The 18,831-nt window shown below is 40.2% G+C and overlaps 3 protein-coding genes across 3 annotated transcripts in view; 1 reads left to right on the top strand and 2 right to left on the bottom strand.

The window, feature by feature from the left end:
* The window catches only part of ccdc82 (coiled-coil domain containing 82), a 152,136-nt gene that overhangs the window by 8,284 nt on the left and 125,021 nt on the right, over nucleotides 1–18,831 (bottom strand). The window lies entirely within an intron of this gene.
* On the bottom strand, nucleotides 408–2,384 carry LOC130095387 (sperm-associated antigen 16 protein). The gene has a single exon (XM_056262124.1). It carries the CDS (start codon nucleotides 2,381–2,383, stop codon nucleotides 575–577), a length of 1,809 nt encoding a protein of 602 aa, XP_056118099.1. The 5' UTR covers nucleotide 2,384; the 3' UTR covers nucleotides 408–574.
* On the top strand, nucleotides 3,111–6,996 carry arxb (aristaless related homeobox b). Its single transcript, XM_056262135.1, has 5 exons — nucleotides 3,111–3,448; nucleotides 4,053–4,542; nucleotides 5,007–5,052; nucleotides 6,219–6,514; nucleotides 6,597–6,996. The coding sequence occupies exons 1-5, from the start codon at nucleotides 3,328–3,330 to the stop codon at nucleotides 6,835–6,837; spliced, it is 1,194 nt and encodes a 397-aa protein (XP_056118110.1). The 5' UTR covers nucleotides 3,111–3,327; the 3' UTR covers nucleotides 6,838–6,996.

Consider the following 18,831-nt stretch of genomic DNA (forward strand, 5'->3'; position numbering starts at 1 on the left):
TATGCATTTTTTTAGTCATGCAGTTAAACTTTATCTAAAAGAAAAAAGAAAAGCCTAAGCTACCAAGTTGAATAGTTGTATCAGATTTTTATTTGCTATAAAAGGTTTTACATTGTATCAATTGATTGAGTTAAAACATTGAAAACAATATAACAAAAGAAAAAGGAAAATATGTCATTACAGACTGAGAGCAAGTTATAACGTGTGTAGACATGCAAACTGAATAAGAACATGTAAAAAAACGTTGCCTGTTATGATGCGTAAGTAAATATTCCCTTATGCTTGTCAATGTAAAGTACCAAAGCACAAATTTTTTTTTTTATTAAATTATAACAAATTAAAAAAAAATTGGAAAATATTCTTGCAATGCACTTTTTGCTTTAAATGTCTGTTTAATTTGATTATTTAAAGCTTATAATAAAATTCTTCCAGAATTTAGAAGCTTGTCTGTTGTGTGCAGGAAACTTTGTTTTATTTTTAAACAAATAGGCCTACATGCATATTTATTAATAACAAAGGATGTCAGAATGTATTAAAATTTTGACCATTTCTCACCCATTGTAAATATGTTTTGTTATGACCAGATGTGAATTGCACCATCAGAGCCTGCAGATAGAATGTATTCCCCTTTATGGTCAAAAATGACACTCTGAACGGCATCATCATGAGCTATTAGACTAGACATATGTAAAGATGCCACTTCTACGGTTTTCACAGAGCCATCGTTACTCGCCACTGCTAGCATTCTTCCATTTGGACTGAAGGCCACTTGATTGCTGGGATGAGGCCCAGTGTCTATGGACACCATTGCTGACACATTCCTCACATCCCATAATTTGACCACCCCAAAAGAGTCGCACGAAGCAATTGTGTCACCGGTGGCATTGAGGGCTGCATGGTTGCATGAATGCTTGTGGCCGTAGAAAGTTTGGGCACACAATCCAGCGCGGGCATCCCAAAGAGAGAGGGTCTTGTCTGCCGAGCAGGTTAGTAAAATATTTGAGAAGGGCAGGAAAGAAATGCTGTTCACAGAGTCAACGTGTCCACGCAGAGTGCAGCGGCAACGCTCGCTATTCAAGTCCCACACTTTAGCAGTGTTATCCATAGAACAAGAGGCCACAAAATCACCACATGAATGGAAGGAACAGGCCCAGGTGGCGTGGATGTGTCCCTCCAAACTGAGCATGCATCGACCTTGAGCAAAGTCCCAAATTTTAACTGTGGCGTCCCCACTTGTGGTACCCAGGTAACCACCACTGGGATGGAAACTACAGGATGACAGCCAATCAGTGTGACCCTCGCCAGTCATGATCATCTCTCCCTCTGGTATTCCCCATAATCTCCAAAGGTGGTCATCACTTGAGGAGGCTACTATCATTTTACGGGGATGGAGAGCGAGGAAGCTTACTGCCATTGTGTGTGCTTTAAAAGACTTTGAGAGAGAGTAGTTGGCTGATTTGGTGTTGACAGAAGAGAAAGCTTTGATTTGAGGCAAGTAGGGATTGACGCGAGTGCTGGCTGGGAATTCTGAATCCTTAGGATGTTTTGTGTTCTTGTTGGGGTCTTTTATAGCATCGTATGATGCATTGTTGTCACATGGCGGGTGTGCTCCTTTCTGGGTTTTTTCTCTTTCCTGTGCAGGGTTTGCAGCTTTTAGAGCTGTTCGAGTTCCTGGGCAAGAATGCGTGGTACGTAGAGAGTCTAGGTTCTGAACCTGGCTGAACGCTTTGTCTCTCTCCAGACTAACCAGCATCTTCTGCCTCACAGCTGTCTGATACTTATCGTTTAGCTGTCTAAGAGCAGGCTCGTAGGACGCATAGTGTTTCTTCAGCTTTTTTATGTCCTCAATAAGTCTATTCTTCTCTTGAACAACACGCTTGTGCTGCATCTTGTGGAAGTCTCTCTCTCTTTGGAGCTTTACAATGGTTTCTCCAGCTTCAAATGCAGCCTGTTTATAGCTATCCCGCTCTCCTTGTATGTTTTTTAGCTCATTGTCCAGGAGCTGGTTGTGTGTATAGGCATCAGGTACGAATTCCATTTGGTCTGTTTTAATTAAGCCTTTGTGTATCATCTCAAACCACTCTGTCTGGAAGCAGTCTAGTGTTCTTTTCATGCCCATTTTTACCAGATAATTGCGGAGAAAGTCGTCCACCACCTCAGGTATTTTAGGAACTGGATGTCTGGCTGAACTGACACTCTGACTTGTGCATTCGGTATGATCCCGTGCTGCTTTAACGACAGTTTCCAAGTCCTCTTCCCCCTCAGTTATGCTGAATTCGTCGTCGACAGTCACTTCGTCGTATGTATATTCATCCTCGGAGTCCTCTGGAATTAAAACTTTTTCGAGGTAATATGGACCGTCGACGGATTCCTCAGCTGCCATTTTCACAATAGCCGCTCTGTGGTGCTTTACCTTGTGTACTGTTTCCATGGTGAAGACGAGCGTGACCATGAGAACTGTCCTCGTGTAAACACCGATACCATGAAAACATAATGCCATGTTGTTGTTGTTTTGTATTTTTTTTACTCTTTTTTTTTCTTTTCTTATTTGATATGAGAAACTTATTGATTAAATTCACCATAAAACGGACACAAACAGTTCGTGTTCAGACATAAAAAAGCTTAAATAAACTTGACCTTGCATATAAGAAAGCGTTGTAACTTGGCAATTCTCGGTGATTATTTACTCATAATTTTCTCCTTTTCACTTTTTATTCCATTTAAAAAGGTAAATGTGTTTCATACAGTAGATGGCGCCCAAGGCGCACTGTACTGAGCGCGTGCCACGCTTGATTTCCACACTAAATTCTGTTCTACAAACAGAACATACAATTATAAAAAATATGACAGGAAGCTATGCAATAATGTTAATTTAAAAAGGTGTCTTTGGAATAGCATTCTCATTTCTTTCTTTCTCTATTCATAGGCTTGCATTTAAAAGTTACATTAGCTACTACAACAACAATAATAATAAAAATAGGCTATTATTATGATTATTATTACTGTTATTATTATTAGGTTAGGCTATTACTGTTATTATTAATGACATTCTGAAGTAGTCAATTTCAATCTGAAATGTGTTGGATAAATGTGTATATTTTGCCAGATAAAGCGAAAGTGTCTTTAAACTGAAGGACACAGCCTGTGGCAGAGGCTTTTATCGGAGAACCAATCAGATGCTCTAGATCAGTTTTGGAAGCTGAAGCATCAGTACAAAGGTCGGCGTGCGCGAGCTTTTGCAGCGCTCAGTCAGGCAGAGCACCGGGACGCGCGCGCTCAATGGATTTTTGATTTCTGTAGGCTATAGCCTTCATTAAAGCCAGAGATATGAGCAAAGAAGCAAAGGGGGGAAATCCAGACCAAACAAACTGCAAATATAAATCGCATCTGTTGTCCTCGTACTGTATCGACAGTATTCTAGGAAGGAAAGGTTCCTTAAAAGTTAAAGGTAAGTCGCTTATTATGATGCATTCCTGTTTTAGTTGTTTTCACATGCATTGCACTGAATTATAATTCGTAAACTCAATGGTATTCAAGAGATGAAGCTTCGGCTTTAAATAAGAATTTATTTCTGTGGACTTGAAATAGGCCTAACAATTCATTAGTGTGTAGCAAATATTGTATTACAATCAGCCTAATTACATTAACAATGTGCAGTTACAAGTAGGCCTGCAGAGTAATTACATATTAAGTAGCCTACACCCTAAAAAAATATGCATGACAACACGTTTTTTACGTTGCTTTAACTCATCAAAATAAGTTAAGCAATTTTCATTTTTTTTTTTTTCGCTGCAGGCCTAAGTTAAACAAGATTCAACTCATTTAAGTCAGTTTAATGTAATTTAAGTTGAAATGACTTAAACATCCAAGTTGATTGCACTTTTTTTTTTTAACAGTGCAGCTCATATAAGGCTCATTAAGAACAAATCATATTAAATTAAACTGCACGGACATTAAAAGTATAGTCTTCCCTGTGTAATTAAATTATGTTCTTATCTATAACTTAATTAATCCTATTAATAATAATTTAGATACATTATTTTTACTGACAGCATCCCCGGACAGTTTGTGGTCCCTTCAACCAGACATGCACCTGCCGCCGAAGCTCCGCCGCCCCTTCGCCGGGTTGACAGACTCCTCCACCATAGACATTCACACAAACGAAAACGAGGCAAGACTGCTACACACAGCTTGTGAAAAGATAAAAATTACTGAAGCCTCTCTAGTAAGCATCACTCGTGCTAGATCGTATCAGGAACACGCGTCTCTACAGTCCTGCAAAAACGCGTCCAGTCCCTCGCCAGGACCGAAGGAGGAAGAAGCCGAGAGAGAGACAAATGTGTCTCCGAATCTATTGGGGCTGCAAGAACGAGACGCATATTTGAAGAATTGTGAGGAAACTACTTTATCAGCGGGAAGTGACACTGAAGATGGGATGTTAAAACGAAAACAGAGGAGATACCGGACCACATTTACCAGCTATCAGCTTGAGGAGCTTGAAAGAGCTTTTCAAAAGACACACTACCCTGATGTGTTCACAAGGTAACGGCAACACCTGCGGCAAATAATTTGAATTACATTTTGGCTAGACCTTAATGCTTTAACGTTATGCAATAATAAACAATAATAAAATAAAGTGATTTATTGGTTAAATGGCATTATCCGTCACATCTTCATTTAAGACAACAGTCATTTTCAATAGAATTTAAAAAACACTTTTAATGTTTAATAAAAAAAAGTTTAGGCATTAATTATTAATTATAATTTATATTTCATGTTCGTTGCAATACAGGTTGCCTACATTAGCCGTTTCAATGGGGAATGTTTAGATAGATTGAATATTTGCTCACAAGAATGTAAACGAATAAATAGCCTATATATATATTTTTTTTATTTAAATTCATTGTCAATGAGTAAAACAAAAAGATAAAGACTCGACCTACAACCTCTCTCTCTCTCTCTCTCTCTCTCTCTCTCTCTCTCTCTCTCTCTCTCTGTAATTAAAGGGAGGAATTAGCAATGAGACTTGATCTTACAGAAGCACGAGTGCAAGTAAGTCACTTTCTTATTCATCTCACCTTTTTCAACATTCATAGCCTGTTCTCTTTCACTCTTCGTGACTGGGGGCACTTAAAAAGCATGAAACATTAAGAAAATATAGCCTATCCTAAATATTGTTGGCATTTCTAAATTACAATTCTACACAATGGCAACAATTCACGGGACAAACTATCGAAAATATAAGATTCATATTGAATATACAGACAGCCTACATAGGCCTACCTGACTTGTGGATTTGTGTATAAGCTTATTTCGATACACTTAAAAGCAACCTAAAAATAAGATCTGGATATGTAGATCTAAGTGAGAAGTGGGCAATTAGATAAGCTATTACGTCAGATAAAAAATGTCCAAGAATATGGAACATTCAAGGTTCTTTTAGTTGGCTCTTTATTTAGCTCTTTTACAAACTAAAGGCAACTTTACACGTGGCTATTTTTTTTATTATTATTTTTTTTTTATCTGACTAAAGCAGGTTATTTCCAATTTTTGTTTAGCAATATAGTCTAATTCTAGCCTATTTTTTATGAACCACTTTCATCAGCAAACAACCCTCTGTATTAAAGAAATAGTTATCCCAATAATAAAAATGTGTTTTATCATTGATATTTACTCACCCTCATAGTTGTTTGTTGCACAACTTTTTTTTTTCTTTGGAATCCAAAATAAGACATTTTTAGATGTATTTTTTCAAAAAAAAAATCACATTTTGTTTTAGAGAAGACGGAAAGCCATTCAGTTTTAGAAAGACATGAGTGAATGACAGGATTAAAATTTTTAGGTGCAGTTTTTCTCAGTCATGACTCATGTGTTATCACAGATGAGATGCAGAAATAATACAAGTTCTGTAACATTGCATTTCTTGTGATATCCAAGAATATTCTATTTGAGCCTGTGGTCTAGCTTTAATTTTTCTTTGACTAAGGGAAAAATAGCAATAGCAACCGTAATAGCAACTTAATTTTTCTATATTAAAACAACACAAGTTGACCAATGTGCTTTACAATGTCACACAGAAAAGAAAAAAATATATATGAAAGCACATCAATAGCTTGATGTGCTTTCATGGTAGTGGGACAAGATTTCTTTACCAAATGTACAAACTGTTCTTTTTACTTATTACTTGTAACTGACAAAAGCATTGTTTTTCTCTCAAGGTATGGTTCCAGAATCGACGTGCAAAATGGAGGAAACGGGAAAAGGCGGGGGTTCAGTCACACAGTCTGAGCCTACACTATCCTGGAACCCCCTCTGCTCCACAGTCCTTATGTCATTACCTGAGTGGGAATCCCTTTGTCCCAAACCCGCATCCAGCTATTGATTCAGCTTGGCCTGGCCCCCTCCAAAGACTGGCTCAGCCACCCCCAAACTCTGCTTCCCCTCACGGCTTCAGTGCTCTGTTAGGGGCAGCCATGTTTAGACACCCCGCTTTCATGAGTCCCACTTTTGGAAGGTGAGCCTCATCTGCATGTTCAACACAAAACAATTAAGTTCCGTTTCACACTATAATATTCTGTTTCTACATTTCTCAACAGACTGTTTACAAGCTTAGGTCCAATGGCACTGCAAAGGATACCCCTTCCTGTCATCGATAGACCTATTCAACGCTCCCACCTCACCAACAACCTTCTCTCCTCTTCACCACCCTTACCGTCCCCTCCAACGGTGGACTTCCATGCTTCCAGCATAGCAGCACTGCGTCTCAAAGCGAAGGAGCATTCTGCTCAACTTACTCACATCACAGCGGCAGGAATAGCTGGAAAAGAGGAGTGCTGAGACTCATCTCACTTGAGAGATCAGACCAAAGTCAAGCAGAAGCACTAATATATAGAGTTATTATAGACACGTCTCTTCAGTCTCTGGAAGTTGAATTGTATCTTCTAATAATTCTTTCTTTGTTTATTGCTGGTTGTTGATGAGTGCTGAAAGTTTTTGTTTTCAACAGTTGTTGAATGAACCTTCTAGATATTTTCATCCTGTTTTCATAATTGTAAATGGATACAACAAACATAAAACAGCTATATCTGAGCAAATTAACAGGGCAAGCTTTTAAGTGTTACTGTTACACATACACACTTTTTCAAGGTTTGTTCTGTAAAAGTATTTTATTCTACATCAGACATACAGTATTAGGATTTTTTGAAAAAGGTACTTTCTGTTCACAGAATAGTACTAAAACAGTTTTGTTATGGTTGCCATGTATTATACCATGAGTTTTATTTATATTTATTAAACTTATGAGCCACAATTCAGGGAAGGAAATAAAATAACCATATGCTCATCTTGATTAATTAGCCAGGGAAATATTAAGATGAAAATAAAATGAACTGAATCGAAAATGCTTTGTCTTAATTCTTCTGTAATTAATGCATTCAATAAATGGACAAGTTAAAAAATGGATAAAGACTTGTTCAATTTCTGGTGTAGGTCATTTTAAAATACATTTCCCCCCTTTGCATTACATCAGACATTTTCTTTAAATCACAGATTGTTTGCACAAAACAGCGTTTTAAGCAACCTTGCAGAAACCACAAAATGTACATTAATTTAATGCAGATTGGGGCTAACAAGACGCGTTTATTTTTAAATATGGCAACAGTTCGCTGATCTGATTGAGCGCATTTTTAATATCTTTATAGGTATTTGAAACAAACAAATAAATAGTATGAGGACGAATACGAGAAAATAAACATTTATTTTAAAATAATTTATTACCTTCTGTTACCTTCATTAGAACAAGGGGTCGTCTCTGCCGCCATGGGAATTGCTGTGAAGAAAGGCAAAATTTAAAGCTTTAACACCTCCATAGGTGTCCATGTAATCTGGGCATTAATGCCCAAACTTGTTTTCACTATTCACGCAAATTAAGAGGCTTACGCTTGTCTCAGCTTCCTACTGTCCTTTTTTCTTGTCAAAGGCAGTTGTTAAGTCGATGCCATTCGTAAAAACTTTTCTTTAAAAAAAAAAAAAAAAAAAACCTAGTTTAACTCCTTCGAACTAAGCTTCATCCAATTAGTTTTGTGTATACGGTGATTTGTCATCTGATCAGTGAAAACCAGCATGTCGTTGGACCAGCGTGGGACTTTGTGTAGCATCTTTGACCTATACATTGAAAGCAATGAATAATATAGCCTAATGTCCTACTTAAGATCTGAAACGCTATTCAGAAACCACCATTCAGAGGTCTGCCCGTGATGACGTAGGGCTTTAACGTGTTAAAATGTTTGAATGGTCAATTTAAACCACTGATTACCAACCACGGATTAAGACACTTTCTATAAAGAAAGGAACTGAACATTTTTTCGGGGCTTGCTATTGTGAGACCTCTGGTTATGGTGACTTGAGGAGTAGGAGGATTAGCAAGTATTACTATGGAAGTGCAGGTGTCTTTATAAGCCTTTTTTTCACAAACTGAATCACCTACTGATAAAGTTGTATGAGAACCCAAATTGATTAATTGCATCTAACATATAACTTTGTTAATATATTAACAAACTTTTGTTAGATGCGATTAATCGATTTGACATCACTAAATATAATGTGTCCCCAATCTCTTGGGTTCTCATACAACTTTACATATATACAATATATATGTGTGTGATATGTGCATATGTATATATTAAGAAATGTCCTGACGAGGGGTGGCTCAGGCAGAATAGGAAGCCTCCAGGGTGGTACCAACGTTACAGGGAACCAGGGAGGTGGTGGTGGCTCAGGAAACCTGGGAGGGACCAGATTCACAGGGAGCCAGAGAGGTGCATCAGCTCAGGGAGCCAGGGAGGTGCATCAGCTCAGGGAGCCAGTGAGGTGCATCTACTCGGGGAGCCAGAGAGGTGCATCAGCTCAGGGAGCCAGTGAGGTGCATCTACTCGGGGAGCCAGAGAGGTGCATCAGCTCAGGGAGCAAGAGAGGTGCATCAGCTCAGGGAGCCAGGGAGATGCATCAGCTCAGGGAGCCAGGGAGGTACATCAGCTCGGGGAGCCAGAGAGGTGCATCAGCTAAGGGAGCCAGGGAGGTGCATCAGCTCAGGGAGCCAGCTCAGGGAGCCAGGGAGGTGCATCAGCTCGGGGAGCCAGGGAGGTGCATCAGCTCAGGGTGCCAGAGAGGCTCGGGGGGCCTTGTCTGGTAGTGCAGGCGGCTCTGGGACAGTGGACTCAGGGGGTCTGGAGCCGACACTGGTGCAGACTCAGGAGGTCTGGGGGGCTGGAGCTAACACTAGAGCGAACTCAGGGGGGGCTGGAGCCGACACTGGAGCGGACTCAGGGGGTCTGGAGCTGACACTGGTGCGGACTCAGGGGGGCTGGAGCCGACACTGGAGTGGACTCAGGGGGGCTGGAGCCGACACTGGAGCGGACTCAGGGGGGCTGGAGCCGACACAGGAGTGGACTAAAGGGCTGGAGCAGACTCTGGAGCACACTCAGGGGGGCTGGAGCTGACACTGGTGCGGACTCAGGGGGGCCGGAGCTGACACTGGAGCGGATTCAGGGGGTCTGGAGCCGACACTGGAGTGGACTCAGGGGGGCTGGAGCTGACACTGGAGTGGATTCAGGGGGTCTGGAACGGACACTGTTGCGGATTCAGGGGGTCTGGAGCTGACACTAGTGCGGACTCAGGGGGTCTGGAGCCGACACTGGAGTGTACTCAGGGGGGCTGGAGCCGACACTGGAGCGGACTCAGGGGGGCTGGAGCCAACACAGGAGTGGACTAAGGGGCTGGAGCAGACTCTGGAGCGGACTCAGGGGGGCTGGAGCCGACACTGGAGTGGCTTTAGGGGGGCTGGAGCCGACACTGGAGCGGACTCAGGGGGGCTGGAGCCGACACAGGAGTGGACTAAGGGGCTGGAGCCGACACTGGAGCACACTCAGGGGGGCTGGAGCTGACACTGGTGCGGACTCAGGGGGGCCGGAGCTGACACTGGAGCGGATTCAGGGGGTCTGGAGCTGACACTGGTGCGGACTCAGGGGGGCTGGAGCTGACACTGGAGCGGAGTCAGGGGGTCTGGAGCCGACACTGGAGCGGACTCAGGGGGTCTGGAGCCGACACTGGAGCGGACTCAGGGGGGCCGGAGCTGACACTGGAGCGGATTCAGGGGGTCTGGAGCCGACACTGGAGTGGACTCAGGGGGGCTAAAGCTGACACTGGAGTGGATTCAGGGGGTCTGGAGCCGACACTGGAGCGGACTCAGGGGATTTGAAGCCGACACTGGAGCGGACTCAGGGGCTGGAGCAGACTCTAGGGCTGGTGTGGATTCTGGACTGTGCTCAGGGGCTGGTGTGGATCTGTGTGTGGCCCAGATACATAAATGTTAGAGCCATTATAGACACAGTGCAATGCTTTCCGGGTTGAGCTCTGTGATTTCCCTCACTGGGAATTTTTCTCACTGGAACGGACTCGGGAACATTACTCACTGGAACGGACTCGGAAAAGTTACTCACTGTAAGCATGTGACCATTTGTCTAGACAATGCTGTAATCCTTGGACCTGAAGACACTGTGACCATTTGTATTGGCAGTGCTGCAAAGTCTATCTGTAACGGTCTTGCATTCTGTCACGGTCACTGGCTATAATGAAGAAGGAGATACTCAAAATAAATCTTTAATCCAGGAATCAAAATAATAATCAGGACAATAACTCAGAGGAAACAACCACAAACACACTGATGTCAAACAAAAACAATGCAAGACAGAAACTGAGGGCTTAAATACATGAGAGCAAACAAAGGAGGTGATGATATAATTAACGAGACACACCAGGACAGCATACTCAAATCAATCAGAAACCATAGAAACAAAGACTATCAACCAGACAACATTAGGTTACAGCAACAAAAGTCACTTTTAATGGTTAGATCAGTGAAAAATAGGCCCACACAACCACTTTTTACAGTGGGATTTCAACTGTCGCAATACCTCGATCCTAAAATGTTTACTTTTCTCTCTTGTTTTCTTGTTGAAATGAAAATTCATTCCACATTCCCTACTAAGAAATGAGCCAAGTCAACCCCACATGTCAAAAAGAAAGAGATAGAAAATTGCAAATGCAAAGAAACAGAACTCTTTCTAACTTGGAAGCAAAGATGTGTTTAAATGGGAAAAAAGCATGAAGGATTGAAAAACGTGACTAGACAGACAGTAGGTTTTTATTCAAACGTCCTGAAATTGTACACGAATTAGTGCCGCATGGAACAAGTCTTTACATATATACACGCCACCTTAACCACTTTTACTGTTTCCTTTTATTTCCTTTCTCTTTTGATTTCACAGTCATCTCATTCTCCACCACCTCTTATTGACCTGTTAGGCCTACTTCTCCTCGATTACCGCTTTACCACATCTGCTGAACTGACCCCTCGGCTGTCTTTTGAAAATCTTTAACCCCACAGCCCTTTCTGTTTCCCTCAGCAGAATAGAAAGTGCTGCATGTAAATTTCCCTCAATCACAGCAATAGCAGGTATCTCCACTGGCTTCACTGTGAAGGGGAGCAATCAGGGATAATTGAGTGCCTTTCAGAGGGAGCCTGGTGCATTCACTCCCATTCAACACCCGTCCATTCACCACATAATCACTCTTTAAACACACCCAATTTTCTGGGGAGCAAAGTCCTGTTATAATTTTGCTTAAGTGTATTCGGAAATCATACCCCCTTTGAGCCGAGATAATTGAAATCAAATCCTTTTCATGGCTACTGACATTTTTTGCACTGCCAATCCAGTGTAATTAATTGTTGAAAATTGAGCCTGAATATCGTTAAATAGAAGGCCATTATGTTTTGAAAGGGGTGAAATGATCTACCATGCAGTGCAGAGATGTCAACGTGTGCTTCAGTTAAATGTCTTTGTTTCCCATGACTGTTTGCTTTGTAAAGATTAACATAAATTGACTCATAGCATCAGTTTTACTCGAGTCTTACTTAGAGGATGGACCCTTTCTTATTATTTGTTCTTTGAGCACTTCAGATTTCTGGATAAAAGCTGATTTGTCTTCATGAATGTCCTGTTCTGTGCAGCTGTGCTTATGGCTGTCACTTGATAGAATTCGTTAGTTTACGACTGGACTGCATTTGAGTAAATTCGACATAAGATGATTTGCTGTGTGACTATCAGAGTCAAAGTGCTCTGGGCTGATAATAAATCATTTTTTTAAGTGTATTAAAAAGAATAATATGCAAACATTTTTATTTCATTCTGAATTCTGCATTTCAAAGGGTTTTTTTCAGACTTATTAATATGATAGTTTTATGCATTTATACTAGATATATCTCAAAAATGATATCCCTCTTTTTTTTACCGTTCGCCATGCTCCGTTTATGATTCTCTTATGCGTATTCATTTGTTTTTGATTGGCTAGAACCACAGTTGGTTTTCCGTATTGCTGTGATTTAAATTCTGATTGCTTTGAAGGTGCATTCTCAGCTCCATCATTCCACTATTCGGTCATTTACTCGTGTTTTCTAGCTTTCGCTCATTCTCTCAGCGGTACCTCTAGCCATTTGAATTCTGATGTGACTCCTGCTGGGTTGAAACTATTGAGCAGTTCATAGCAAACAGAGCAAAACAAATTCATCATATTTCATCACCATAATGGTTGGGCGATGTATAGATGGCTACATGAATACACTCCAAATGGACCAATCAGTGATCAGCTGACTTAAATCAAGATTTAGATTATGGATCAGGCCAATGGGGCTGATGCCCTGGGGTCTCTAAAATAATTTTGTGGCTCTATTACGATGCTAAGGTTCTTAAAAGAACGGAAAGGCGATTTTCTAGTTTTAGAAGTGTTTTTAGCGTTAACTCTGTGTTTTGCTTCAGCTGGTCGTATCTCAGGTCAGAGGTCAGAACCTCATCACCTTTATGCAATTGTTCCACACAAGAACAAATCTCTTTCTCCCCCTCCCCTCCCCTCCCCTCCCCTCCCCTCCCCTCCCCTCCCCTCCCCTCCCCTCCCCTCCCCTCCCTTCCCTCTCTTACCTTCTCCTTCCGCAATCGTGCCCTGTTCTGTGTCAGTTTCCATTATATAAAGTCATTGTAAAAGTGATTGCTAGCCTTTGAAAATCAGTGATAGGAAGTCAATCAGCTTCAGCACTCAAAACGACTCTAGTGTGATTACCTGGCTGAGAGTGTGAAGTGTACAGGGTTAGGAGTCTCTGCTCTGCCACGGTTAGTTAATATGTCTCTTTTGAGGCCTTTTCTGTCTGTCAGTGTGAAAGAGACAGAAATGACAAAAAACCGTGGCTTGCTCATTTAGAACTTTAAAACACTCCCTCGTTGGTCAGTTATGGACAATCATCTTTGCTGTGTAAAATTTGGATTACTTGCAGTAAATTTCTCTTCAGATTTTGTGAAGAAATTCTGGGTTTTGTGGTACTGGCACCATCCTGAGGGAACTGATTTAAGGACAAATATGTTGGAAATCACATTTAGTACTGTTATGTCTGACAGGAACAACTTATGTCCTTCCCTGTCGTTCCAAACAAAGAAGATATTTTGAAGAATGTTTTTGTCCATACATTGCAATGGGGTCCAAAACAACACAGAGTGCCACTGATTTGGAAACAAACACATTTTTCAAAATATCTACTCACTATCTCTTTACATTAAATGAATGCATACAGGCCATGCTCACGATGTCAGTGTTTGAGATTTCGAATTGTCCTGTTCACACAGCAGCTTACAATAAGGCTCGTGTATGAAAGTGGAACAGGAGTCAAGCCCATAGCGATACGTAGCTATTCTATAGCGACAGTGACTACATTTGAGTCGTGCACAGACCGCAAAACTGAAGAGAGCAGGTCCGGTGGAAATGTAAAACCGACAGATGACACAGAGCTCATATTTGCGTCTCCTATATGTTGCCAAACCCACACATAAAAACGCGCAAGACACGTCTATGTGCATCTCTCTCGCACTGTGACCACTAGTTGTCCAGTCCGTTCATAGAGCAGGGCTTCGCTGAAAATGTTGTTGTGTTGTGAGTCCTGGGAATTTACAGACGTGAATTTTTGCTATAGAATGTGGTTGTCAATCCCGTATAGGCTAACTTTGTGTGAACGTATCCGTATTAAGGTCTCAAATAGACTGGCCACAGTATTCTGCTTAGTGTGAAAGTGACTGACAATCGAATTAAATGCACCCTGAAATGAAAATGTACGTTTTTTAGCTTTTAGTATGAATATGTTGGCCTTAAGGTTATGAATAAGCTGGTGTGTTCCAAAACAATGACAAAATTCGCATTTAGGAGATATAAGCATTAAAAACGTACAGTTTCTCACTTCCGCTAAAATGGATCACGGATTTTTATGACATCACAGCAGACTTCAGCTTCTCATCACATCTTCTGTCCAATCAAATGCTCTCTAGAATCTAAAGCATCCCGCCCCCTGTTCTATAAATACCACCTGGCCAAAGCGACCGTTGACACGTCACAGAGCAATATGGGTTGGAGATGTGTGTTCGGTTGCTCAAACACTCAAGTTTTATTCCGTTTTTGAACTGTACGTTGGTTAAGAATGAAATAGCCAGAATTTATTCACACCTCTACTGTTGAATCCAACGTATCATCAGCACTTGGATTCGCTTCCATGGTGCTGTCAAGTACGAATTGCAGTCTGGCTATTTGAAAACGGGGAGGAGCCATTCAATATGTCCCGCCTTAGCTTCCTGTTTCAGTGGAAATTACGTCAACGCATCATACAAAGCTGCACGTTCCAAGACACTTCAGTGGGCCTTTAAATGTTATGAGGTTGCAGTGGCAAACAGAGCTAAGCTCATTTCTGGTCTGACAGACTGAAATTAAGAAAAATATGCAAGAAAGAGGATGAAAAAATAAATAAATTCCAGCCAGTGGCTCCATGGCTATACTGTGCATACACCATGGCAGATATGAAGCAGGCAGCAAACTGAACTGTATTGAATTAATAATACATCTTTTATAGTTTGGTTGTTTCTTCTATAACTTAATTTATATTATATATTTATATTTCTTACTATATTTTTCAGTTTGAGCATCTTTCTACATCCTTTTATGTCAACATATAGACCCATTGTCCACTATTGCAATTATTATGACCCCTTCCTCCAGCTTTGCAAGTAATTATCACCGACTTTTGATGGTTGACATTATACATGCTAGACTGGTCTAACCACTGTGACTGAAACACTTTTCCTTTAGAGACAGACCACATGTCCATTCTAGTATCCTCACTCTCAGTCCCCCACTGACTATGTCATTCAAATGGAATTATATCTCCTTTCCCAACCACTGCTGCCCAGCTGGTGCCCACGGGCAATTAGCCCAGTAAGCATAATTGCAGTAATTTGTTAAGCACTATGGCAACCTCCATTTAGGCCCAGAGGTAAATATATGTCTCCAAGTGTGCAAGACGTTTATGGATGTTCAAGACCGACATACATAGGGCTCGGGAATGTACACATTCTAATGTAAATTTGCTTTAGTCCTACTAGAGAACAGAGAACTGCTAATAGGAACAATAACCATGTGTCTAGTACAGTCAATACCAATGCTGATTAATGAGTGTCTTGTGTTTAGACAGCGTGCTTGTGAAGCAAAACTTACTGTCACTATGCAAATAAAACCAGTGCTATGAAGATTACTTTTGTCTTCTTGTCAAATAAAGAAGGATGTGCTGAGGGAGAAACAATTCATCTTATAGCAATAGCGCTGGCTCTCTTTGCCGTTTGTCTGCCAAACGAGAGTAAATAGCCGTGGGCAAAAGTATTGGCAGAGACCAATTATTGTGTTTCATAAAGTTAGCTGCTTCAACTGCTTCAGTTTTAAAGGCTTTTATTTATAAAAAATATTCAATATATGAAAATAATTAATATTTACTTCTTCATGGCCTCTGCGATTCACTCTGGCATGATATCAGCTTCTGTTGATCACAATTTGTGGACTTCTGCTTGTTCATTCGCCTTTTGAGGATTGAACACAGGTTCTGTATGGGATTAAGTTTTGGTTGAGTTGCCTCCATCCAAAATTTCAATGTTATGATCTCCAAAACACTTCATTATCACTCTTGCTTTGTGACATGGTGCTCCATCATGCTGAAAAAATACACAGATCATCACCAAATTGCTCCTGGATTGTTGGGAGAAGTTGCTCCTGCAGGATGTTTTGACACCCTTCTTTATTCCTGGAGGTGTTTTGGGGCAGAATTGTGAGAAAGCCCACTCCCTTGGACGAAACGCAACCCCACACATGGATGGTCTCGGGATGCTTCACTGTTGGCATGACATAGGACAGTCGTTCACCTTTTCTTCACCGGACAATCGATTTTTCAGATGTCCCAAACAGTTGGAAGGGGGTTTCATCAGAGAAAACAACTTTGCACCAGTCTTCTGCTGTCCAATCCTTGTACTTCCTGCAGGTTTTCAGTCTGTCCTTGATGTTTTTCTTGGAGACAAGTGGCTGTTACCCTTCTTTAACACAAGGCCGTTGTCCAAAGGTCTTCGCACTCACACCCACCTGCTGCCAATACAAGCTCTGCACTGCTGGTGACGACTCCAAAGCCGACTCCTCAGTAGGAGACTGCTGGTCCTGGCTCTTGCTGGACACTCTGGGACGTCCTGAAGCCATCTTCCCTGGAGTTGACCTTTCTACTTGAAATTCTTGATGATCCGGTAAATGGTTCTTTTCAGGTGCAATATTCGTTGCAGCAATTTCCTTGCACTTGAGACCATTTTGATGCAAAGCAATGGTTGCACATCTTTTTTGGAGGTAACAATTGCTAACACAAGAACACAATGATTCCATCCTTTTATAGTTATCAGTCTACTCTTGTAATCCAATCAGAATGATACTGACTTGTACTCGTTCATACTTTCCCATGTGCTGATGATGTGATTAGTAAAATTATGTAAGCTGGTAATTTTGTACCAGGGCAAAAAAAAAAAAAAAAAAAATTGGAAACCAATTAATTTGGGTTTTTGTGATAAAGTAGCCTAAAAATTTTTGGCCAATGAAGCTTTTTGCAATTATGCATCTGATCACTCTGCACAATAATATAGATAATGTGAATCAAAACCACAACAACTGAAGCTGCAAACTTTGCAAAACACATTACTTTCTTTCTTCTGGAACATAAAAGAAGATATTTTGAAAAAAGTTAACTCATTTAAGTTAATTTACCTGTTGATTTTCCTTGTATGGACAAAAAACACAGACATTTTTCAAAACATCTTTTATGTTCCACAGAAGAATAAAAGTCATACAGGTATGAAACAACATGAGGGTGAGTAAATGATGACCAACTTTTATTTCTGGATGAACTATTCCTTTAATCACAATTGCTGTATTTGAAATAACGTTGCAGACTTTACTGTGAACAATTAAAAAAAAATGCTACACAATACAGCACAGAGAATGCAACACCACATGTTTTATATTGATTTGTGATGAATCGATGTTTCAAATTGATAGTGTGTTATGTTAAAAATTACCACAGCTTGCACTAGCAGGACACTTCCAAGAAAATCGATCAAGAGCATCAGGATATCACAGCATATGTGAAGAGATGGAAAATTAGGAAAATCTTTATCATCAGATCTTTTCCCACGGATGAAATAAGTAAAAAACAATCAGCAAATAAAATATTTATCATGTGGAATGTAAGGGTATAAAACAGTTAACTAATCTAAAAAGAAACCGCAATTAAAGACTGAAATAATGCACAGTTGTAAAGTTAGGGGCCCCTGGTGCTGAACTTGGAGCATTTCGGGCTACGCATGACTCTGAAAACGAAACACTATTCCGATGTAATTGGTATATTTTTCTGTGGAATTCAATGTTTTAGGCCAGGGAAGGAGATAACATTGAGCTCCACAAAAGTCAAAGCACTTACCTGACAACAACCGCACACTGTAAAAAAAATCCCGTAGAAATTACAGTAAATTACTGGCAGCTGGTTGCCAGTAACTTACTGTAAATTAAACTTACAGTAAAAATACTGTATTCATATTTACAGTACCATTAACTTGCTGTAAATTTATTTACAGTAAAGTGTATTCTTTACTGTAAAACACAATGTTATGGTATTTTCTTCGGTAATATATTTGAATACAATACAAATATATTACTTTACACTGAAATTTACTGTAATTTGTTGTCAACTTTTACTATTTATTTTAAAACTATACAAATTATTGTATTTCAACAGGTCTCAGTACTAAAAACTAGTAAATAAAAAGAAACAAGGACAACTGTTTAACTTTTTTTTTTTTATTGTTCAATTGTAATGCATGAAATAACATTTTAATATTTTTGCAGATTGTACTATCAGTTTTCCAAACACCTGCAGTAACATTTATACATAAAATTGTTCAATTGTAATGCATGAAATAACATTTTAATATTTTTGCAGATTGTACTATCAGTTTTCCAAACACCTGCAGTAACATTCATACATAAAAGTTTCATATAAAGAACATTTTAAAACAATTCATTAACAGATTCAGTTATAAGAACAATCTTAAAAATGTACAAATTCAGAAAACTCCTGTGTAGTAGTGTTTTTGCTCTTAGTAGCTTAATAGTTTTGCCAGCTGAAATCCAGAAACTCTTTAATGAAGGAGGATACATGAGGGTTCAGGCCAGAGTTCTTCCTTTGCACCATCTTCCCACTTCTTTTGCTGACCTGGAACTTTGAGGAGCACTTGCTGTTGTCAGGGTTAATCCTCACAATGAACCTTAACATAACAGAAACAAATTGTTAGATCATTTGATGTGTAAAAATGTTTTAAACATTGGTTAAGG

Source organism: Rhinichthys klamathensis, unplaced genomic scaffold, assembly GCF_029890125.1.
Source record: "Rhinichthys klamathensis goyatoka isolate OS25496 unplaced genomic scaffold, OSU_Roscu_1.1 h1tg000191l_1, whole genome shotgun sequence".
NCBI classification, from domain to species: Eukaryota; Metazoa; Chordata; class Actinopteri; order Cypriniformes; family Leuciscidae; genus Rhinichthys; species Rhinichthys klamathensis.